This window comes from Caretta caretta, chromosome 3 (genome assembly GCF_965140235.1).
Source record: "Caretta caretta isolate rCarCar2 chromosome 3, rCarCar1.hap1, whole genome shotgun sequence".
Classification (NCBI taxonomy): domain Eukaryota; kingdom Metazoa; phylum Chordata; order Testudines; family Cheloniidae; genus Caretta; species Caretta caretta.
Genome location: NC_134208.1, coordinates 177,010,008 through 177,027,609, shown reverse-complemented (window position 1 = coordinate 177,027,609; position 17,602 = coordinate 177,010,008). Strand labels below are relative to the sequence as shown.

The 17,602-nt window shown below is 41.6% G+C and overlaps 1 protein-coding gene across 2 annotated transcripts; it reads left to right on the top strand.

Annotated features, from left to right (window-relative positions):
• Positions 1 to 213: 213 nt before the first annotated feature.
• Positions 214 to 16,502, top strand: LOC125633543 (GTP cyclohydrolase 1-like). 2 transcript variants are annotated; one of them, XM_048842969.2, is made up of 6 exons: positions 214 to 1,030; positions 3,644 to 3,753; positions 8,100 to 8,155; positions 9,697 to 9,728; positions 10,611 to 10,695; positions 16,320 to 16,502. In XM_048842969.2, exons 1-6 carry the CDS (start codon positions 754 to 756, stop codon positions 16,387 to 16,389), a joined length of 630 nt encoding a protein of 209 aa, XP_048698926.1. In that variant the 5' UTR covers positions 214 to 753; the 3' UTR covers positions 16,390 to 16,502. The 2 variants fall into 2 exon arrangements, with proteins under 2 accessions (XP_048698926.1, XP_048698925.1); XM_048842968.2 differs by having other exon boundaries at positions 12,031 to 16,502.
• Positions 16,503 to 17,602: the final 1,100 nt, after the last annotated feature.

Sequence of the window (17,602 nt, the reverse complement as noted above, 5' to 3'; positions counted from 1 at the left end):
CAGTGTAGAAGAGGGGCAGAGGCATGACATGTGGCAGCATATTGTGCAGGAACCAAGCTTTGGGTCATGGAGTGGCATGTCCCAGCTCCTTCAGCAAAATCTGATGGTTGTGGGGACGGGTCACTTGGGGAGACCTGAATGACACATTACACTTCCGGTCAGACACATCCCAGCTCCTTGAGTATGGAATGAATGCAGAATTGGCTTGTAATTTAAATTTTGACCACAGAAATGTGACGCAATGAGATTGTATAAGACCCCATGCTGATGTATTTTAACTAGTTTTGACCTTGCAATAAGGGCCTGGGAACCACACATCAGGAGCTGGGGATAAGGAACCAGCTTATCCTCCTGCTTCGCGGCGCCCTCGGCCAGGAAGAGGGGCCAGCAGCCCCCCAGCAAAGCACCCCGAAGCCGGGCGCGGCGGCGGGAGGCAAGGAGCCGGGCGGATATGTAGCGGTTCACGGCTGGGTTACGGTCCCGGAGCCGCTGAAAAGGCCCGGGAGAGCAGGCGCATTGGGAGCGTGACTAGCACCCGCGTCCTCTGATTACTGCCGGCAGGTCAGATGGGCTCTGGCCGCCGGGCACAGGGGCCGCCGGGGACAATGGCCGCTCAGAGGAGCCTGCCCAGCTGACAGCCCCGAGGACGTCACCTGCCGAGCGCGGGAAATAGCCGTGGAGAGGCAGCGGGGATAAATAGAGGCCGGCAACCCCAGGCGCTACCCGGCGCCTCCCCGCGGCCAGCCCCGCAGCATGGCGTGCCCGGCGGCCGGCGAGGAGCTGCCGCGCCCCTGCTGCTGCAATGGCTACAGCGAGCTGCCGTCGGCCGAGGCGCGCCGGGCCCTGGTGCAGTACGGCCCGGAGAAGCGCGGCCGGGAGGGCGGCGAGCTGCCGGCCTTGGAGGACGCCTACCTGAGCATCCTGCAGCGCCTGGGCGAGAACCCTGCCAGGCAGGGGCTGCTCCTGACGCCCAGGAGGGCTGCCAAAGCCATGCAGTTCCTCACGAAAGGCTACCAAGAAACCATCGAGGGTGAGTCCTGCTGGCCGGCCTGGCTGTGACGGTTTTGGGGGTTGGACTAGGTAAGGTGAGCAGATGTCCCGATTTTATAGGGACAGCCCTGATGTTGGGGTCTTTTTCTTATATAGGCTCCTATTGCCCCTGTCCTGATTTTTCACACTTGCTGTCTGGTCACCCTAGGACTCGATGGCCTCCGGAGCGAGGTCTCTTCCAACCCTAATCTTCTGTGAGCCTATGAAGGGGAACCTGCAAGCGCCCCTGGTCTCTGCCGGCCTGCTCATGGAAACCAAAGTGCCCTGAGCCCAGATGGCCTTTCACCAAGTGGGACCCTCAGCTGGACCCTTTCCTCTCCTCTCAGCTGCTGCTTCATTGCCTTCCACCCGTCCTCCAGAGACAAGGGGGTGGGGGTATAGCTTGTATTGGACTCATGGCTGGGGGTGAGAGCTACACCAAGTGCCCCTTCCGGGCTGGGAAACTGACTCAGTGGGTCACAGCTCACCACAAGGTGGCACAGAGTGGTTAGGGTAAAGGTTTTGTTGAGCAAAAGGTTAGTGGTTAGGGTTTTGTTGAGCAAAAGACACATTAATCATACCGATCACATTAATCATACATTTCACAGGGATCACTCAAGGTGAAGTGGCCTGTTAACATCCCTCCAGTCATAAGGGGGAAAGGGAGGGGAAAAGGCGGTGGGGGGTAGTGGGTTACAGATTGTTGTAATAAGCCATAAATCCAGTCTGTCTATAGCTGATCCCTTAGTCCTCATACTCAAAGGAAACCTGCACAACACTTTTGAAAAAGGAGCCTGGCAGCTTAAATTCATAACTCTGTTAGACACTAAAAGTCAGAGACTGAATAGAGACACTGGATTTATGGCTTGTTACAGCAATCTGTAATCCACTAATAGCGCCTCGCCCCCAGGTGCTTCCCTCAACTGGAGGGTTAAAGACCACTTCACTTTGACAGGCCCCTTGAAATACATTTTAACTACTTCTGCTAAACAATCTCTTCCACCTTGTATGTAGCTGTGGCAGTGTGAATAAGATTCCCAGACCTGAAGAAGAGCTCTGTGTAAGCTCCAAAGCTTGTCTCTCTCACCAAGAGAAGTGGGTCCAATGAAAGATGTTACCTCACCCACCTTATCTCTCTGATATCCTGGCGCTACAATCACACATTTTTCACTTCACTAAGGGGGCAGATTCTCACATTCCTGGAAGGTGCTCTATGGCTTTCAGTTCTTGCATTTAACAGCCTTCACCTCTATAAACCTTCAAAACCCTTCCCAGTCTCTCAAACTTGACTGTATGAAATGTTCTATCAGTGAAATGGGGGAATTAAAAACAGGGAAACTTCTCCATTTTACTCCCCAGCTTCAGGGTGATAATCATATGTATAAGTGCCATGGGGAGGGGGGGAAGTGGGAAGTAATTTTCAAATAAATGAATCTAAACACAGTCAGATGCATTACTCATAGAAAACTAATTTGCCATTTTGTGCTATGTTTGTACAGCGCTTAGCACAATGGGGTCCTGGTCCAGGACTGATGCTCCTTTGCACTACTGCGATACAAACAACAGGAAACAAGAATTTCAGCTTGAGCATCAGTTAAAAAAGAGGGAGGGGGAAGGCAAGTGGCAGCAGGCTCAAGGGTTGTGTATTAATTATTCCTGGAGGTATACTAATAAAGTTTAAACTTAAATAGTATCTTTGTTACCTTAAATTTGTAAAATAAGGCCCTGAGCCTGCAAACATTTTGGGGGGGACATGCAATTAAGTTTAATGTTACTATTTGCAGAAGTGAAATTATGCAAACACTTATATTTAGGAGTAAGAATCAATTGCAATTTTACCTTTCAGAGATTTTTATCTTAATCTTCTTTTTTCACTGTTGGCATTTATAGTAGTTACATTTCCCCACATTTTGTAGTTTTCTGGTTCTCTATTCTGTATCTTAATATCCGCAATAGGAGCTGGTCTCTGTGATGACAAATTTTTCTCATCTTCAATGTTTAGACTTTTCTTTCAAATTAATTTAAACAAATAAGGCTTTGCAGCTTCTGAAGTACAGATTTGATAAAGAATGTATGTACTAGGGACCCATTGTCTCCAAACAGATAAAATTCTATACTAGTTTATTAGGAAATAAGCTCATATACACCTTAACAATGGGTGCTGGCCTCTCTCTTTATAGGCATGCGCTGTGATCAATGCTCCCTTCACCCTGCCTGTGACTGGGAGCATTCAGTAGGCCCCCAAAAGTAAGAACCGCATAAAAAGAAGTTTAGCACTGCTTGGCAGGGCTGAAGTACATTAGATGACACCTGTGTATAAAGTTACTTATATGCATGTAAGATGGGGTGTGTGAGTTGAATGTAGGAGTCTACCTGTACTTAAAACTGATTTTTTAAAAATATACTGTCAGTTCTATACAACCATTGAATATCAGCTAAGAATATGTCCATATTTAAACTATTTTTAAAAGGTTTGGGGTTGTGCTTTTCTCTCTCACATCAGATTTTGTTTTGTGCTTAGAAAAGTACTTACCAATTGCAGTACATGCATAATGCTATTTAGGATAGAATCCTATGTAGGATCTTTCATTAACTGCTCATCTTGTCCTTTCAGATATACTCAATGATGCAATCTTTGATGAAGATCATAATGAAATGGTTATCATTAAGGATATTGATATGTTTTCCCTTTGTGAGCACCACTTGGTACCCTTCTTTGGCAAGGTAGTTATCCATCTGCCTTATAGCAAATATTTGTCATTCAGAGGTCTTGGGTGTTCTACTGAATAAAGGGAAATAAAATGTGTTTTGAAAAACTAGGGTGAGTTCTTGCTCATAGCCAGTGTAGTCCTGTAGAATTCAGAATAATCATTCTTAGGAAGAGTTTTAAAACATGAAAACTATGATGTGGGCATTTTGAGGTGATAAGTAGAGGATTTATTTTGTGGACTAACTGCATCTGCAGTATGAAGCATATTAGCGACAGGAAATAAGAGCCATATTTTCTACAATATGGTAATAGGAAATTGATTACCCTCGGAGAGGCTCCTCAGCAGGCTCCTAGAAATCCGTTTGCTGTGGGAAAAACATGGAATATGCATTTTTACAGAGACTCTTTAGTTTTTACATTTTGTGGAAAACTAAAAATGTATTAACTAGTAACTAAATTTTACTGAAAGTACCAGTGTCACTTATTCAGTGCATGCAACCTCCCCTCTTGTGGTTGATTTTTTTTGAATGCATTTTAAATCTACATAGCTAAACATCCCCAATAAACTGCTTCTGGCGTATACAAGTTACTCAACGGCATAAAGGGGTTCATGTTTTAATGCATCTCAAATTTAACATAAGAACAGCCATACTGGGTTAGACCAAAAGTCCATTTAGCCCAGTATTCTGTCTTGACTGTGGCCAATACCAGATGCTCAGGAGGGAATGGACAGAACAGATAATCAATTGATCCATCTCCCGTCACCCATTCCCAGCTTCTGGCAAACAGGCAAAGGACAACATCCCTTCCTTTCCTGGCTAATAGCCATTGATGGACCTATCTTCCCTGAACTTACCCTAGTTCTTTTTTGAACCCTGTTATAGTCTTGGCCTTCAGAACATCCTCTGGCAAGGAGTTCCAGATTGACCCTGAGTTGTGTGGGGAAAAAATACTTCCTTCCTGCTGCCTATTAATTTCATTTGGTGACTCCTAGTTCTTGTGTTATGAGGAGTAAATAACACTTATTTACTTTCTCTACACTAGTCATGATTTTATAGACCTCGATCATATCCTGCCCACCCCCCCGTTGTGTTTTTTTTTTTCCCAAGGTGAAAAGTCCCAGTCTTATTGATCTCTCCTCATATGGAAACCGTTCCATACCCCTAATCATTTTTGTTGCCCTTTTCTGAACCTTTTCCAATTCCAATGTATCTTTTTTGAGATGGGATGACTACATCTGCACACAGTATTCAAGATGTGGGCATACTATGGATTTATATAGAGGCAATATGATATTTTCTGTCGTCTTATCTAGCCCTTTCTTAATGATTCCCAACATTCCGTTTGCTTTCTTGACTGCTGCTACACATTGAGTGGAAGTTTTCAGAGAACTAGCCACAACGATTCCAAGATCTTTCTTGAGTGGTAACAGCTAATTTATATCCCCTCATTTTTTATGTATAGCTGGGATTATTTACCTCTCTATTCTGAAAACTGACCATTTATTCCTACCCTTTGTTTCCTATTTTTTAACCAGTTACCAATCCATGAGAGGATCTTCCCTCTTATCCCATGACAGCTTACTTTGCTCAAGAGCCTTTGGTGAGGGACCTTGTCAAAGGCTTTCTGAAAATCTAAGTACGCTGTATCCATTGGATGCCCCTGGCCCACATGAGGCGATGAACAAGCAAAGAATTCTAGTAGATTGATGAGACATTATTTCCCTTTACAAAAACCACGCTGACTCTTCCCCAACAGATTATCTTCATCTATGTCTCTATGGCAATTTTGCTCTTTACTATAGCTTCAACTAGTTTGCCCGGTATTGAAGTCAGGCTTACCAGCCTGCGATTGCAGGGATCACCTCTGGAGCCTGTTTTAAAAATTGGCGTCACATTAGCTGTCCCCCAGTCATTTGGTACAGAAGCTGATTTAAATGGTAGGTTACAAACTACAATTAGTAGTTCTGCAATTTCACATTTGAGTTCCTTCAGAACTCTTGGGTGAATACCACCTGATCCTGGGGACTTATTACTGTTTAGTTTATCAGGTTGTTCCAAAACCTCCTCTAATGACACCTCAATCTGAGACAATTCCTCAGATTTGTCACCTAAAAAGAATGGCTCAGATTTGGCAATCTCTCTCACATCCTCAGCCATGAAGACCGATGCAAAGAATTCATTTAGTTTCTCCGCAATGGGCTGATCATCCTTGAATGTTCCTTTAGCATCTCGATCGTCCAGTGGCCCCATTGGTTGTTTAGCAGTCTTCCTGCTTCTGATGTACTTTTAAAAAAAATTGCTATTACTTTTTGAGTCTTTGTCTAGCTGTTCTTCAAATTCTTTTTTGGCCTTCCTAACTACATTTCTACACTTCATTTGCCAGTGTATGCTCCTTTCTATTTTCCTCACTAGGATTTAACTTCCACTTTTTAAAGGATGCCTTTTTGTGTCTCATTGCTTCTTTAACTTTGTTTAGCCACAGTGGGACTTCTGGTTCTCTTACTATTTTGTTTTTTTTAAATTTGGGGTATACATTTAAGTTGAGCCTCTATTATAGTGTCTTTAAAAAGTTTCCATGCAGCTTGCAGGGAATTTCACTTTTGGCATTGTACCTTTTAATTTCTGTTTAACTTTTTATGAAGTCCCCATTTCTGAAATTAAATGCAAGAGTGTTGGGCTACTGTGATGTTTTCCCCACCACAAGGATGTTAACTTTAATTATATTTTGGTCACTATTACCAAGAAGTCTAGCTGTAGTCACCTTTTGGACCAGATCCTGAGCTCTACTTAGGACTAAATCAAGAATTGCCTCTCCTTGTGTGGGTTCCAGGACTAGCTACTCCAAGAAGCAGTCATTTAAGGTGTCAAGAAACTTTATCTCTGCATCCCGTCCTGAGGTGACGTGCTCTTAATCAATATGGGGATAGCTGAAATCCCCCATTCTTATTGAGTTCACTTTAGCCTCCAGCCGTGAGTAATTGAAGTTATGAAAATATGCCAAAAAGCTTTAAAAATCACCCCTAAAGCCCATGTCACTAAGTTTGGCAAGGACAAATTTCATGTTAATGGTAATGTGCTGTTCTGTACTGTATGCAGCAAGGCTGTAGATTACAGGCAGACAATTGTAGAACACATGGAAAGCACTAAACAAACAATGAAAAGAAGAGGTTGAAACAGCAGGGAGGGCCATCAACAACAATAAAGAAACAATACACTGTGACTGGAAGATTTTATGATTGGTGATGCTGGTAGAATTGGAACTTGCTTTAAAATTGTAAATATATCAATAAAACGTTGTGTTCAGGTGATACCTATATATATTGTAGCTAGGGGAACTAAAGTGCAACATTTCATTTTAATTGTGGAAAAACACAGGTCTTTTTTTTTTTTTTTTTTTTTTTTTTAAATCTGAGAATTTTGGATTTTTTTTATCATGGAAAACTAGGATTCCTGCCCCTTGCACCCACTAAATATCCACTGAAGCCAATTTGTGAGCAGGGCGTTGCCTGCATAGATATGTGATCAAGCTTGTCTGAGTATGGGCAGAGAAATTTTCCCTGAAGTCTCTTCCAAACACAACTTAAACTCCTTAAAAGTGATTGCACTCAGCATCCCAAACTGGCAGTCATTGTACAACCAAAGCTCCCAATGCACGGGTCTGCTAGAATGAAGATTGATTAAACAAATAGTTCCATGTATCTTACTCCTGCTTCTTCCCAGCTCCATCTTCGTCCCTTCCACATTGCTTTTTCTCCTGTAACAGCCTCCTTTCCTTTCTCCAGCTTCACTCTCTCTCTCTCGCTCAATAAACCTCCTCTCCTACTTGCCTCTTTCCCTTCTTGTGCCTCTCTGACACTTTTTCCATGAAGACTGATAATTCTTGAGAGCTCAAACTGTTTGGAATATACAACAATATGAACTGTCTTCTTCCTTACCAATAAATCTACTTGCTCTACATATGCCCATAAGCTACACAGCATCTGTACATAAGCACCTTCTCCCTCTACTACATGGTGCAGGTCTGACTTCACAGGGCACTTTGTCTGCATTAAGGATCCAGTCCTGATTCCATTAAAAGCTGCACTGAAACTCCCATTGACATCACTAGAGGAAAGATCAGGCCTGAAGCCAGCAGGTTTAGGTTCTGGGAGCCCTGATCCTGCAATTTCCACTGGAGTGGACAGACTGCTATGAATGTGGAGACCCATTGACTAGGCTAGAGCTTCTCAGACACAGCCATCTGACTGTGCGTTGTACACTGCACCTCAGAGCCCTGAGTTTATTCAGACCTTCAACTTTCCTGCAGAATCAGGTGTGTAGTAACCATTCAGCACTTAGACTCCTGTTCATATTTGCAGGTACATATTGGATATTTACCTATAAAGAAAGTGGTTGGACTAAGCAAGCTTGCAAGGTAAGTGCATCTATGCAATGTGATAGTGAAGGTGTAAAGGCGAAATCCTGTTCTCAGTGCACAGCCCAATTGAGGATGCCATGTACTGGGATGCTCTGCAGAGGGAAAGGGACAAGAATACTTCCCCTGAGATGTATGATAGCAACAAAGTTATTGCTCCAGAGGCACTACTGAGGCTTTAAGGCTGCAGTAAGCCCTGGGGCTCCTTTGGTCTGGTGGGTCTGCAGTAGCAGAGCCCTTGTTCCCACTTGCCCTGCACACTGGCGTGCATGGAGTCTACTGTGGAGCTGCTGCAGAGGGATGTGGAACTCCTGTATGGCATTCTGATCTCCCTTTCACAGTGGTGTGGGGTCCTCTATGGCTCCAGGGGGCAGGATTTTCCACTGTTCGTGTAAGCCAATAACCAGGATTATGAAGGTGAGCTGAGAAGGACCGAGAATTTGGATTTCCTCACTGTGATTCTTAAGGATGACTTCTCATAAGAGAAACTGCATAAATGTTTGTGGCTGATATAAACCTTTTATCCCATAATTGTGCCGAATTTGTAATGTCCCCCAACCACTGAGACCCTTCAATCTGTGCATACAGAGCACTCCATCGCCTGCTAACAGAAGGGGGCTAGTGGGAGAGCGTTTCTTTGAGGGATCATCAGTTTTGGTACTGGCTCCCCACTTTGGACTGAAATAGCCTTGCTGTGTCAGCTTTGTGGGCATGCTGCAGTGCTTGGGTATTGCCTCTCAGGAAGGAGGGGCTTGACCGTGTCTAAGGACTTACGTGAATAGTTCAGCTAAGTGAATGGCTGGCAGTTTTGTTTGTTGGCAGCTGCTGCAAATGATGCTGCCTTCGCTTTTGGATTTAATTTATTTGTTTTGTTAGCATATATCAGAGTTGCCTGCAGTTTTCAGCTATGTGCCTCTTTTTTTTTCCATAGGAACATTTTTTTTATAAATGAAATTTACTTTTCTACTCAACAGGCTGAGTTTAAGTAAAAGTTGATGGCCTATACATCTTAAAAGAACAGTCCCGATGTCAATAGCAGCCTATAATTAAGTATCTAGTAGTAGCCCTGTTATAGTCTTCTGCATTCTGAGCACCAGCGTGTTAATGGTCAATCAGAGGCTGCTTTACAAATGTGACACATAGGTTGATAATCCACAGACTGAAAACAGATTATAATGTGGTTAAATAAGATCTTTTTGAGGGAGTACTTAATTATTTTTTAAAAATATGCTTTCTCTAAGGGATTCTAAATCCATTTATAAGGTACTTGGGTTAAAATAAGTGGTATAAAGTAGAATATATTAATACTCAATATATAAGGTCTTCTAAAATAGACTGAATATCAGCTGTATGTAAATCACATTACATACTGTAATGTAAAATCACTTGTACTACAATATATTTATTTAGCCTTCTAAATAGCCAGGATAAAATCCTACTCTAACACCTGTGATACCCAGAGAGTCTATTAAGTTCAACTGAAATTTTGTGTTTAAATCAGGAGGAAATATTTATTATTCTTACATTTTTCCCCCCCCCAGAATTGTTGAAATCTTTAGTCGAAGACTGCAAGGTGTGTATCCTTTCTACAATATCTCTGTTCTGCTAAACTATATTTCAGCTAGATGATGCTCAACTGAAGAAAGTATTTAAGCGTATGCCTAACTTTAATTGACACTACTTCTGTTGAAGTAAATGTATTTAAGGTTAGGCATAGGCCTAAGTACTCTCCTGAACTTGGACCATAATCAGTGTGGCATATTTGTTAAAGTTGTCAAGGGACCAAGCAGAAAACATCCAACTAAAGCAGCCTGATTCTACACCTTAACAGTCTATTGCCTTTATTGGAAGCTTGAGGTGTCGATCAGTGAGGTTCTGGACTCAGGAATAAACAGCTGGGTCGGTATAATGGGGAAGGTATTCATATAAAATAAGAAGTGTGTTGGGTTCTCTTTTCTGAAAGAATGAGGAAGTGTACTCAGTGCATAAAGAACAGGAGTACTTGTTCTCTTTGCAGATACAGACTAACATGGCTGCTACTCTGATACTCAGGTGCATAGGCCACCCCTGATAAGTAGCCAAGAAGGACAGCAGTCACTGAAGTGTGGGGAAAACTGACTTTGGATAATGTATTTCACAGGGTGTAAGGGTGGTTTTGTTAACTATTAAAAATTCTGCGGGCAGTCAAGGTGGATAAATATCTGCTCACTGGATGAACAGATTTCAGGGCTCCGAAGGTGTCATTCCAACACTTTTTACAAACACTAAAGTCACATTGAAAAAATAATTTAAAAAACCGTTTCTAGCATAGGGGCTCATTTTACTTTAGTTAGCTAGTGGGAGAATTTGAGGGACTGTATTTAGAGCACCTTAGGAATGTATTTTCTTTAAGAATTTGCAAGGAGTACCAAGAGTGGCAATTACATATAGAAAAATCATACTGTTCTCTTTTCAGTTCAAGAGAGGCTTACCAGACAGATCGCTCTGGCAATTACTGAGGCTCTGAAACCTGCCGGGGTGGCTGTGATTGTAGAAGCGTCGTAAGTAATTCATTATTGTTAGTCTCATTAAAGTCAACCTCTGAGAACAGTTACCACACCACAGTATCTGAGATGTCATTGTTACCTAAACAGACTTGGGAGAGTTGTGTTTCAGTTCCTTCCACAGACTTCCTATAGGACCTTAGACAAGTCATTTAATCTCTCTAGCTCAGTTCCCCATCTGTAACATGAGGATCCTAATATCACTGCTCTTCACTGGGCACATCAGGATGCATTCACTAATAACCCTGAGGTATTCAGATGCCATGGTGATGGGGCCATTTAAGTACCTGGATAGATAACTTCTGAGTATAGAGAAATATTACAGTACTTCAGATACTAGCTTATGAGAAATGGTGACCTCTGTCGATATCTGCCTTTCTCACACACTCCAACAATTGCTGCAGGGTATATATGGGTAATTTGGCTTGAACGGCCAATGTAAAGTGAAAGTGACTAAAAGTGGGCTATAAAGATTTTGGCATATATTGCACTGTGTCACTTTGTGTGCTCAAATTTGGTACAAGTCTTAGTAGTTGTGGATGCTGATGGTTAGTCATTTGCACAGCTACAGACATGTATGTGTACATTTTTTTCAGGCTTACCCCAAAACTTGTCCAAGTGTATTCTAACAACATGTGGACCAGTCACATCTGGCACCAATACATTTAGGATATGTGTACCCTGCAGTTAAACACCTGTGATTGGCCCATGTCAGCTGACTCAGGCCTGTGGGGCTTGGGCTAAGGGGCTGTTTAATGGCAGAGTAGACATTTGGGCTTGGACTGGAGCACAAGCTCTGGGATCCTCACCCCACATGGGGTCCCTAGCCAAAACATCTACACTGCAGTTTTACAGTCCCGTAGCCCTAGGCCCATGAGCCTGAGTCAGCTCACACGGGCTGGCCATGGGTGTTTAATTGTAGGGTAGACATACCTTTTATTGGCCTGGTTTGTGCTGTTCTGCAAGGCAAAAGTGGTGAATGTAGACTGAATAGTTCAAACATGATCTGCTTAAGCTTCCTGTCAATATTTATTCATTTATTTCAACTTTAGTCAACAAGTATGGTTGTAAACAAACAACCCCCCTCACTAAATGTTTTGAATTACTACAACATTTAAAGAAAATAGAATTCAAGAATGATTCTCCTATCAATAGTTCTGAGTGAACTGGTAGCTCCCAATAATATCTGGACATGCTTTAACGAATCAAAGGCACTACTTGGTACACAGTGTGTTGCTGATTATCAAAATGGTAATTAGATCCAATTATCTCAGTGTGCAGGTTAACAACATATTAAACTGAAGGTTGGCTATTTAACTAATTACCTTCTAGGCACATGTGCATGGTTATGCGAGGGGTTCAGAAAATGAACAGTAAGACTATCACCAGCACCATGCTCGGAGTCTTGCGAGAAGATCCAAAAGCCAGAGAAGAATTTCTTACGCTGATCAAGAATTAAATGGAAACGGCTTCCCACTCACTGGTTGTTGGCTCTAACAGTAAAACCAATTGCCAGAAATTAATTACCATGTGTGATGCAGGACTGTCTGTAGCGTCTGTGTATTAGAAATAGCTGTGTGACAGCTTGGTTCTCACTAATGCCTCGTAATGTCATAAAATATTTGGTAGAGAATGAATATGCCTCAATCAGAATTACTGAACTGAAAAGAGATTAGCTGTTTCCCAATGCTAACCATAGAGTGCTATGAAAACATGTTGCTAGATGGGAGCTAAAGCAAGCCACCCCTTCTCTCCCCCCCCCCCCCAAAAAACAAACAAAAAAAAAAACAAGCAGCCACAGGAAGGTGAAATTAAGCACAAAATCCTGTGGCCTTTATCACTCAATTTTCAGCCCCTTTGTGCTCCTTGTATTAGACAAAGGGGTCAGAAAGCCAACAGATCTCCCCAACTGGAGATTCATCTGGTGTAAGGGGATGTCTGGGAGGCATAAAACTGTTGAATCTGATCCTACACCATCCTCTTCTGGCCCCCAGGGTAGGGGGCATGAGAGAAAAATTGCAGGATGGGAAGGGGCATGACCACTGTGCTCCACCAATTCCTATCTGGTGAATGGTCTTTGGGGGCCATAGCCAGCTGGGTGTAGCATGGAGTAGTAGAGAGCTCAAGGCCAGGCTGATTCCCCACAGCCACCATTAGGAATATGAATGGGAGTCCCCATGGATGTGCCTGGAGGTGACAGTGTGGAAAATGGCACTTCTCTAGCTCTGCCTCTTTCCTGCCCAGCTAAGCTCCCCTGAGCTGAACCAGTCTCCCAGAAGGCCTAGGTTTGTCATTGCCACACAATAGTGCTTCATTAGATCTTAGTGACCCATTAGTGCTCCAGCAGATTTTTTCAATATATGCATAATATCCCAACACCTCTCACCCATCACAAAGATCTGTTTATGGCTAAGTCCCAGTCCAGCTCACTCTTAACCTTGCTTTGATCCCTTCTGAAGAAAAAGCAGGAGATGATATGGCACTAGGATTGTTCTTTAAGGTCATGATACAAATTTTTGATACCATAATCTGAGTCCAGAATTGTCTCTGGGATTGAGTAGTTTTTCAGATCCCCATGCATAGATAAAAGATCAGCTCTTTTTTTAAACTGCAATGTATGTATAATGTTGGAGAGCTGAATTCTTATAAAGGCTTGTTATTAACCCTCCAACAGAACTGACATTTGTTTTGATAGTAAACCTCAGCATTACTAAACCAGTCAGAACAAAGATGTAGCTATGGAATTTCCTCCTGGAGATCATAAATATAGAACACTAGAGGGCCATATTCTGCTATCCTTACTGTGCGGTTAGTCCCTTTCATTTCAATGAGACAACTCGTGGAGTGAGGCATTGCTACTCAACCTGAGTAGAGTTAGCAGAATATGGCCATAACAGAGTTTCAAATAAAGGTTTGTTTTCTTTAAATGCTTTGTCCCCTATCTGACTGATGCTTGATTTTTAATATCTACTCCTCAGTGTTAGAACAATATCATTTTACAGACACTTAAGACCCTTCGTTTTCAGTTTAAGCTGATTTTTACCAAAAAAATCCCGGGTTTTACAAAAAGTATTGGTTTTCTGGTTTTCACCCTACTTTTGTATCATTTGAATTTTATATTATATATGAGTATATATAAAATAAATAAAACAACCTGGTTATTAGGAAAATACATTTCATGAGATATATGTATTACACACCGACTAATGTATTCTTGTATGTGCAAAGCTGCCTGTTGAAGTAAGGCTCTGTATTAGTTTAAAAGATACACACAAACAGGCATGCACGCAAGCTCTGAAGCACATGTGTATGTGAACATACTGATGAATCTCATGGCATAAACATTTCAAGCTGTTAGCAGACAACAGTTTAAAGATTTGATGCTAAAATGGGAAGAAAATGAAAATTCACCAAAATAAACCCCAGTATTTACCCAGAAAAATTAAGGGTTTTTGCTCTGATTTTCAGCTGTTTTTGTTGTAGTAAAACACTGAAATTCCTGGGAAAAATTAAATAAAATAAAAAACAAAAAGGACCCTACAGATGCTGTATTTTTCAAGCAAATGTATTTTGAGATACATCTGTGTGTATATCCTAAATGTACTAGAATGATATCTTACTATCCATATGCCAAATCAGTTTGAGAATCTGCCTTAATCTTTGGTAAAATGGGGGAACACATTAATTTACTGCTAACATTTACTCAGACGCTTACTGCTTTTAAACTGGTAAATACTGGTTTTATAAATGAAATGTTCAATAGAGAAACATTTTGCAGCTCATTTGATTCAAAGGTAAATGTTGAACAGTCTTAGAGAAGAAGGTTTTCTATCAATAAGAGCTGCATAACAGTGTTCAATAGTGGTGCTAAAATACATATACAAGTTTTGTGGAAATTGCATTAATGCATTTTCAAAAAAGTTTTGAAGCATAGATATGCATATTATTAGCCTTTTGCTTTGTTACATGGGGATTGTGGGGCAAACTCTTTTGTGTGTCCTATTCTCACATACGCAGTGTTATTGTAGCTGTGTTGGATCAGGAAATTTAGACCTGTGCAAGCTTGCCTCTCACCAGCAGAAGATGGTCCAGTAAAAGATATTACCTCCTCCATCTTCTCTCTTTCTTCTCACATATATCAGACATGTTGTTTTTAGGGCTGTCAATTAATCACAGTTAATTCTAGCGATTAACTCAAAACAAATTAACTCGATTAAAAATTGCAATTAATTGCACTGTTAAACAATAATAGAATACTAATTTAAAAATTATAAATTGATTTCAATTACAACACAGTGGACAGTGCTCACTTTATATTGTTTAAATATTTGCACCATAATAATAAACAAAAGAAATAGTATTTTTAAATTCACCACAGATGAGTACTGCAGTGCAATCTCTTTATTGTGGAAGTGCAACTTACAAATGTAGATTTGTTTGTTTGTTACATAACTGCACTCAAAAATAAAGTCCATTCAGTCCTTCTTCTTGTTCAGCCAATCACTAAGACAAACATGTTTGTTGACATTTACGGGGTCCTACCTGTAATGCACTTTCATGATAAAAAGATTGCCCTACAGTACTTGTAAAAGGTTATTTGAAAAATATGATTTCCTTTGTTTATCTTTTTTACAGTGTAAATATTTGTAATAAAGTGAGCACTATACACTTTATTCTGTGTAATAATTGAAATCAATATATTTGAAAATTTAGAAACTATCCAAAATATTTAAATAAATGCTATTCTGTTGTTTAATGGTGTGATTAATCATGAGATTTAAAAAATTACAATTACTTGCAGTTTTAATCATGATTTTTTTAATAGTTTGACAGCCCTAGTTATTTTGCATTAACAGAAGGCAAAGACATGTTTGTCTAGCAATCTAGGAGCCATGAATTTTCCATGAGTTTTAATCCCAAAGGAAGATAACTTCCTTTGTAGCCTTGGACAAGTCACTCTGCCTCAGGTTCCCTTTCTGTAAAATGGATTCAATGCTACCTTGCAGGGGCGTTGTCAGGCTAAGTTAATGTTTGCAAAGTGCTCTGAAGATGAAAATAGTCAATGCTGAGTGTTACTGTTATGCTCTGCTCCCTCAATTTGAGCCCTGATTTTACATTACACATAGAACAGAAAAACAGGAAACAAAATGCAGCTAGTGCACCCAGTAATGTAGGATGGAAATTTAAAAAAACCAAACACACACCTCAAATCCAGCAGTGTGTGGTATTTATGCTAAAATATGAGTAACCCATAAATTCAGATCCAAATGATCCTGCAATATTGTGGTCTACATTTCAAATGATCTGATACTTTTAAAATATTTTCATAAATACAGAAGCCTAATGATTACCCCCTTTAAATACACAGGCCCCCAATTCCATGGTTTTGAAGGCTATCACCTTCATCTAATCTTTCCAGAGATCAAAATGAAGTGGGAAATTAACACAGGGGTTTTTAAATGATTTTATGTACTTTATAACATTAGTATGTTTTGGTTTTTAACCTGACCTCAGTAGCCAAAATATGTTTTCAATTTTATAATGTATGTAACATTTTTTAAAAAGATATATATACACTTCATCTACCATAATGCTGAGTTGTCTACTTCTTTTCTGTGCAGCTATCACTGTCTTAGTCAAAGCCCAGTGTTAACACGTGTGTTTCTCAGCCAGCTGCCGAGGAAGCAGTGATAATGAAAAATTTGGATTTGATTAAAAGGAGCAAAGCAGAGTACTATAAGGCTAAGATTTTGTCATGGTGATTTTTAGTAAAAGTCACGGGCAATAAACAAAAATTCAAGGAAGCCATGATCTGCCTGTGATTTTTGCTGCTTTGGCTCCATGGTTTCTCCTGCCACTATAGTGGCTGGGAACTGTGGGGTTTCCCCTCTGCCTGTAGCAGCTGGAAGCTGCAATGCCCCCCCTCCCCCCGCCCACAGCAACTTGGAGCTGCAGGGTGACCATATTCCCCAGGTGCTCACCCAAGGTGCACACTCTTCTCCCCTCCACTCCCCAGTGAGGCTGTTGCTTGTCACTACAGCCCTGAAGAGGGCCCCCTCAGGAGGCTGTCACGTGTCGCTGGAACCCTGCCAGGACCCTGCTGGCTGCGAGGGAGTCACACAGCCCCTGGGGCTGAAGCAGATATTACTGATTCAGTGACTTTCATGACCTCTGTGACATAAACATAACCTTAACTATAAGCAATATGACAAGAGTGCAGCCTCTCACAATACCCCTTATGGTGGCCTCACCTATGGGGAAAGGAGCTTCACAGTTTCACCCACCACAATTCCCCATACAGACCACCACTTGTAATGCCACACACTATCCGCAGTAGTCATCAAACCCGAGACCTCTGCACCTTAAAGTCTGAGCTAAAAGCCTCATCTCTGGTAACTCATGAGACCTTCTCTATGTGGCTCAGCCATCATTAGAGCCAAACACCACAGTGAATGCATGTGAGCTACACGTACACATTGAATAGGAAAGTTGGTGTAACAGGATGCTGCTCTTGGGGAGAGTGAGCAGTTGTTCATCAGCAGTGTCTGTGATCTCTCTGAGGGGTAGGCATGAACCAGCTTGAAAAAGGGCCACCCTACTGAAGCACTGCGATGAGTTAAAAATATCTCATGATGGGCGACATCACAAGCTGCTGACAAACTGAATGAAAGCAAAATGGACACTTTTTCTAGCTCTATCCATCACCAGGAGATAATTAGCCTTCAACAGGAAACTGTCTCTGTCCCATGCCCACCTCTGAAAGCCAACTGGTAGGGATTTAGGACAGTCTGTCTCCCAAACTTTGGAAACCTGAGCTCTTTTTCAATTATGCACCTTGCAGCCTTGACATGTGTCACTAGAGATCTATCCATGCCAATTTATACATCTTCCACACTTGCTCCGC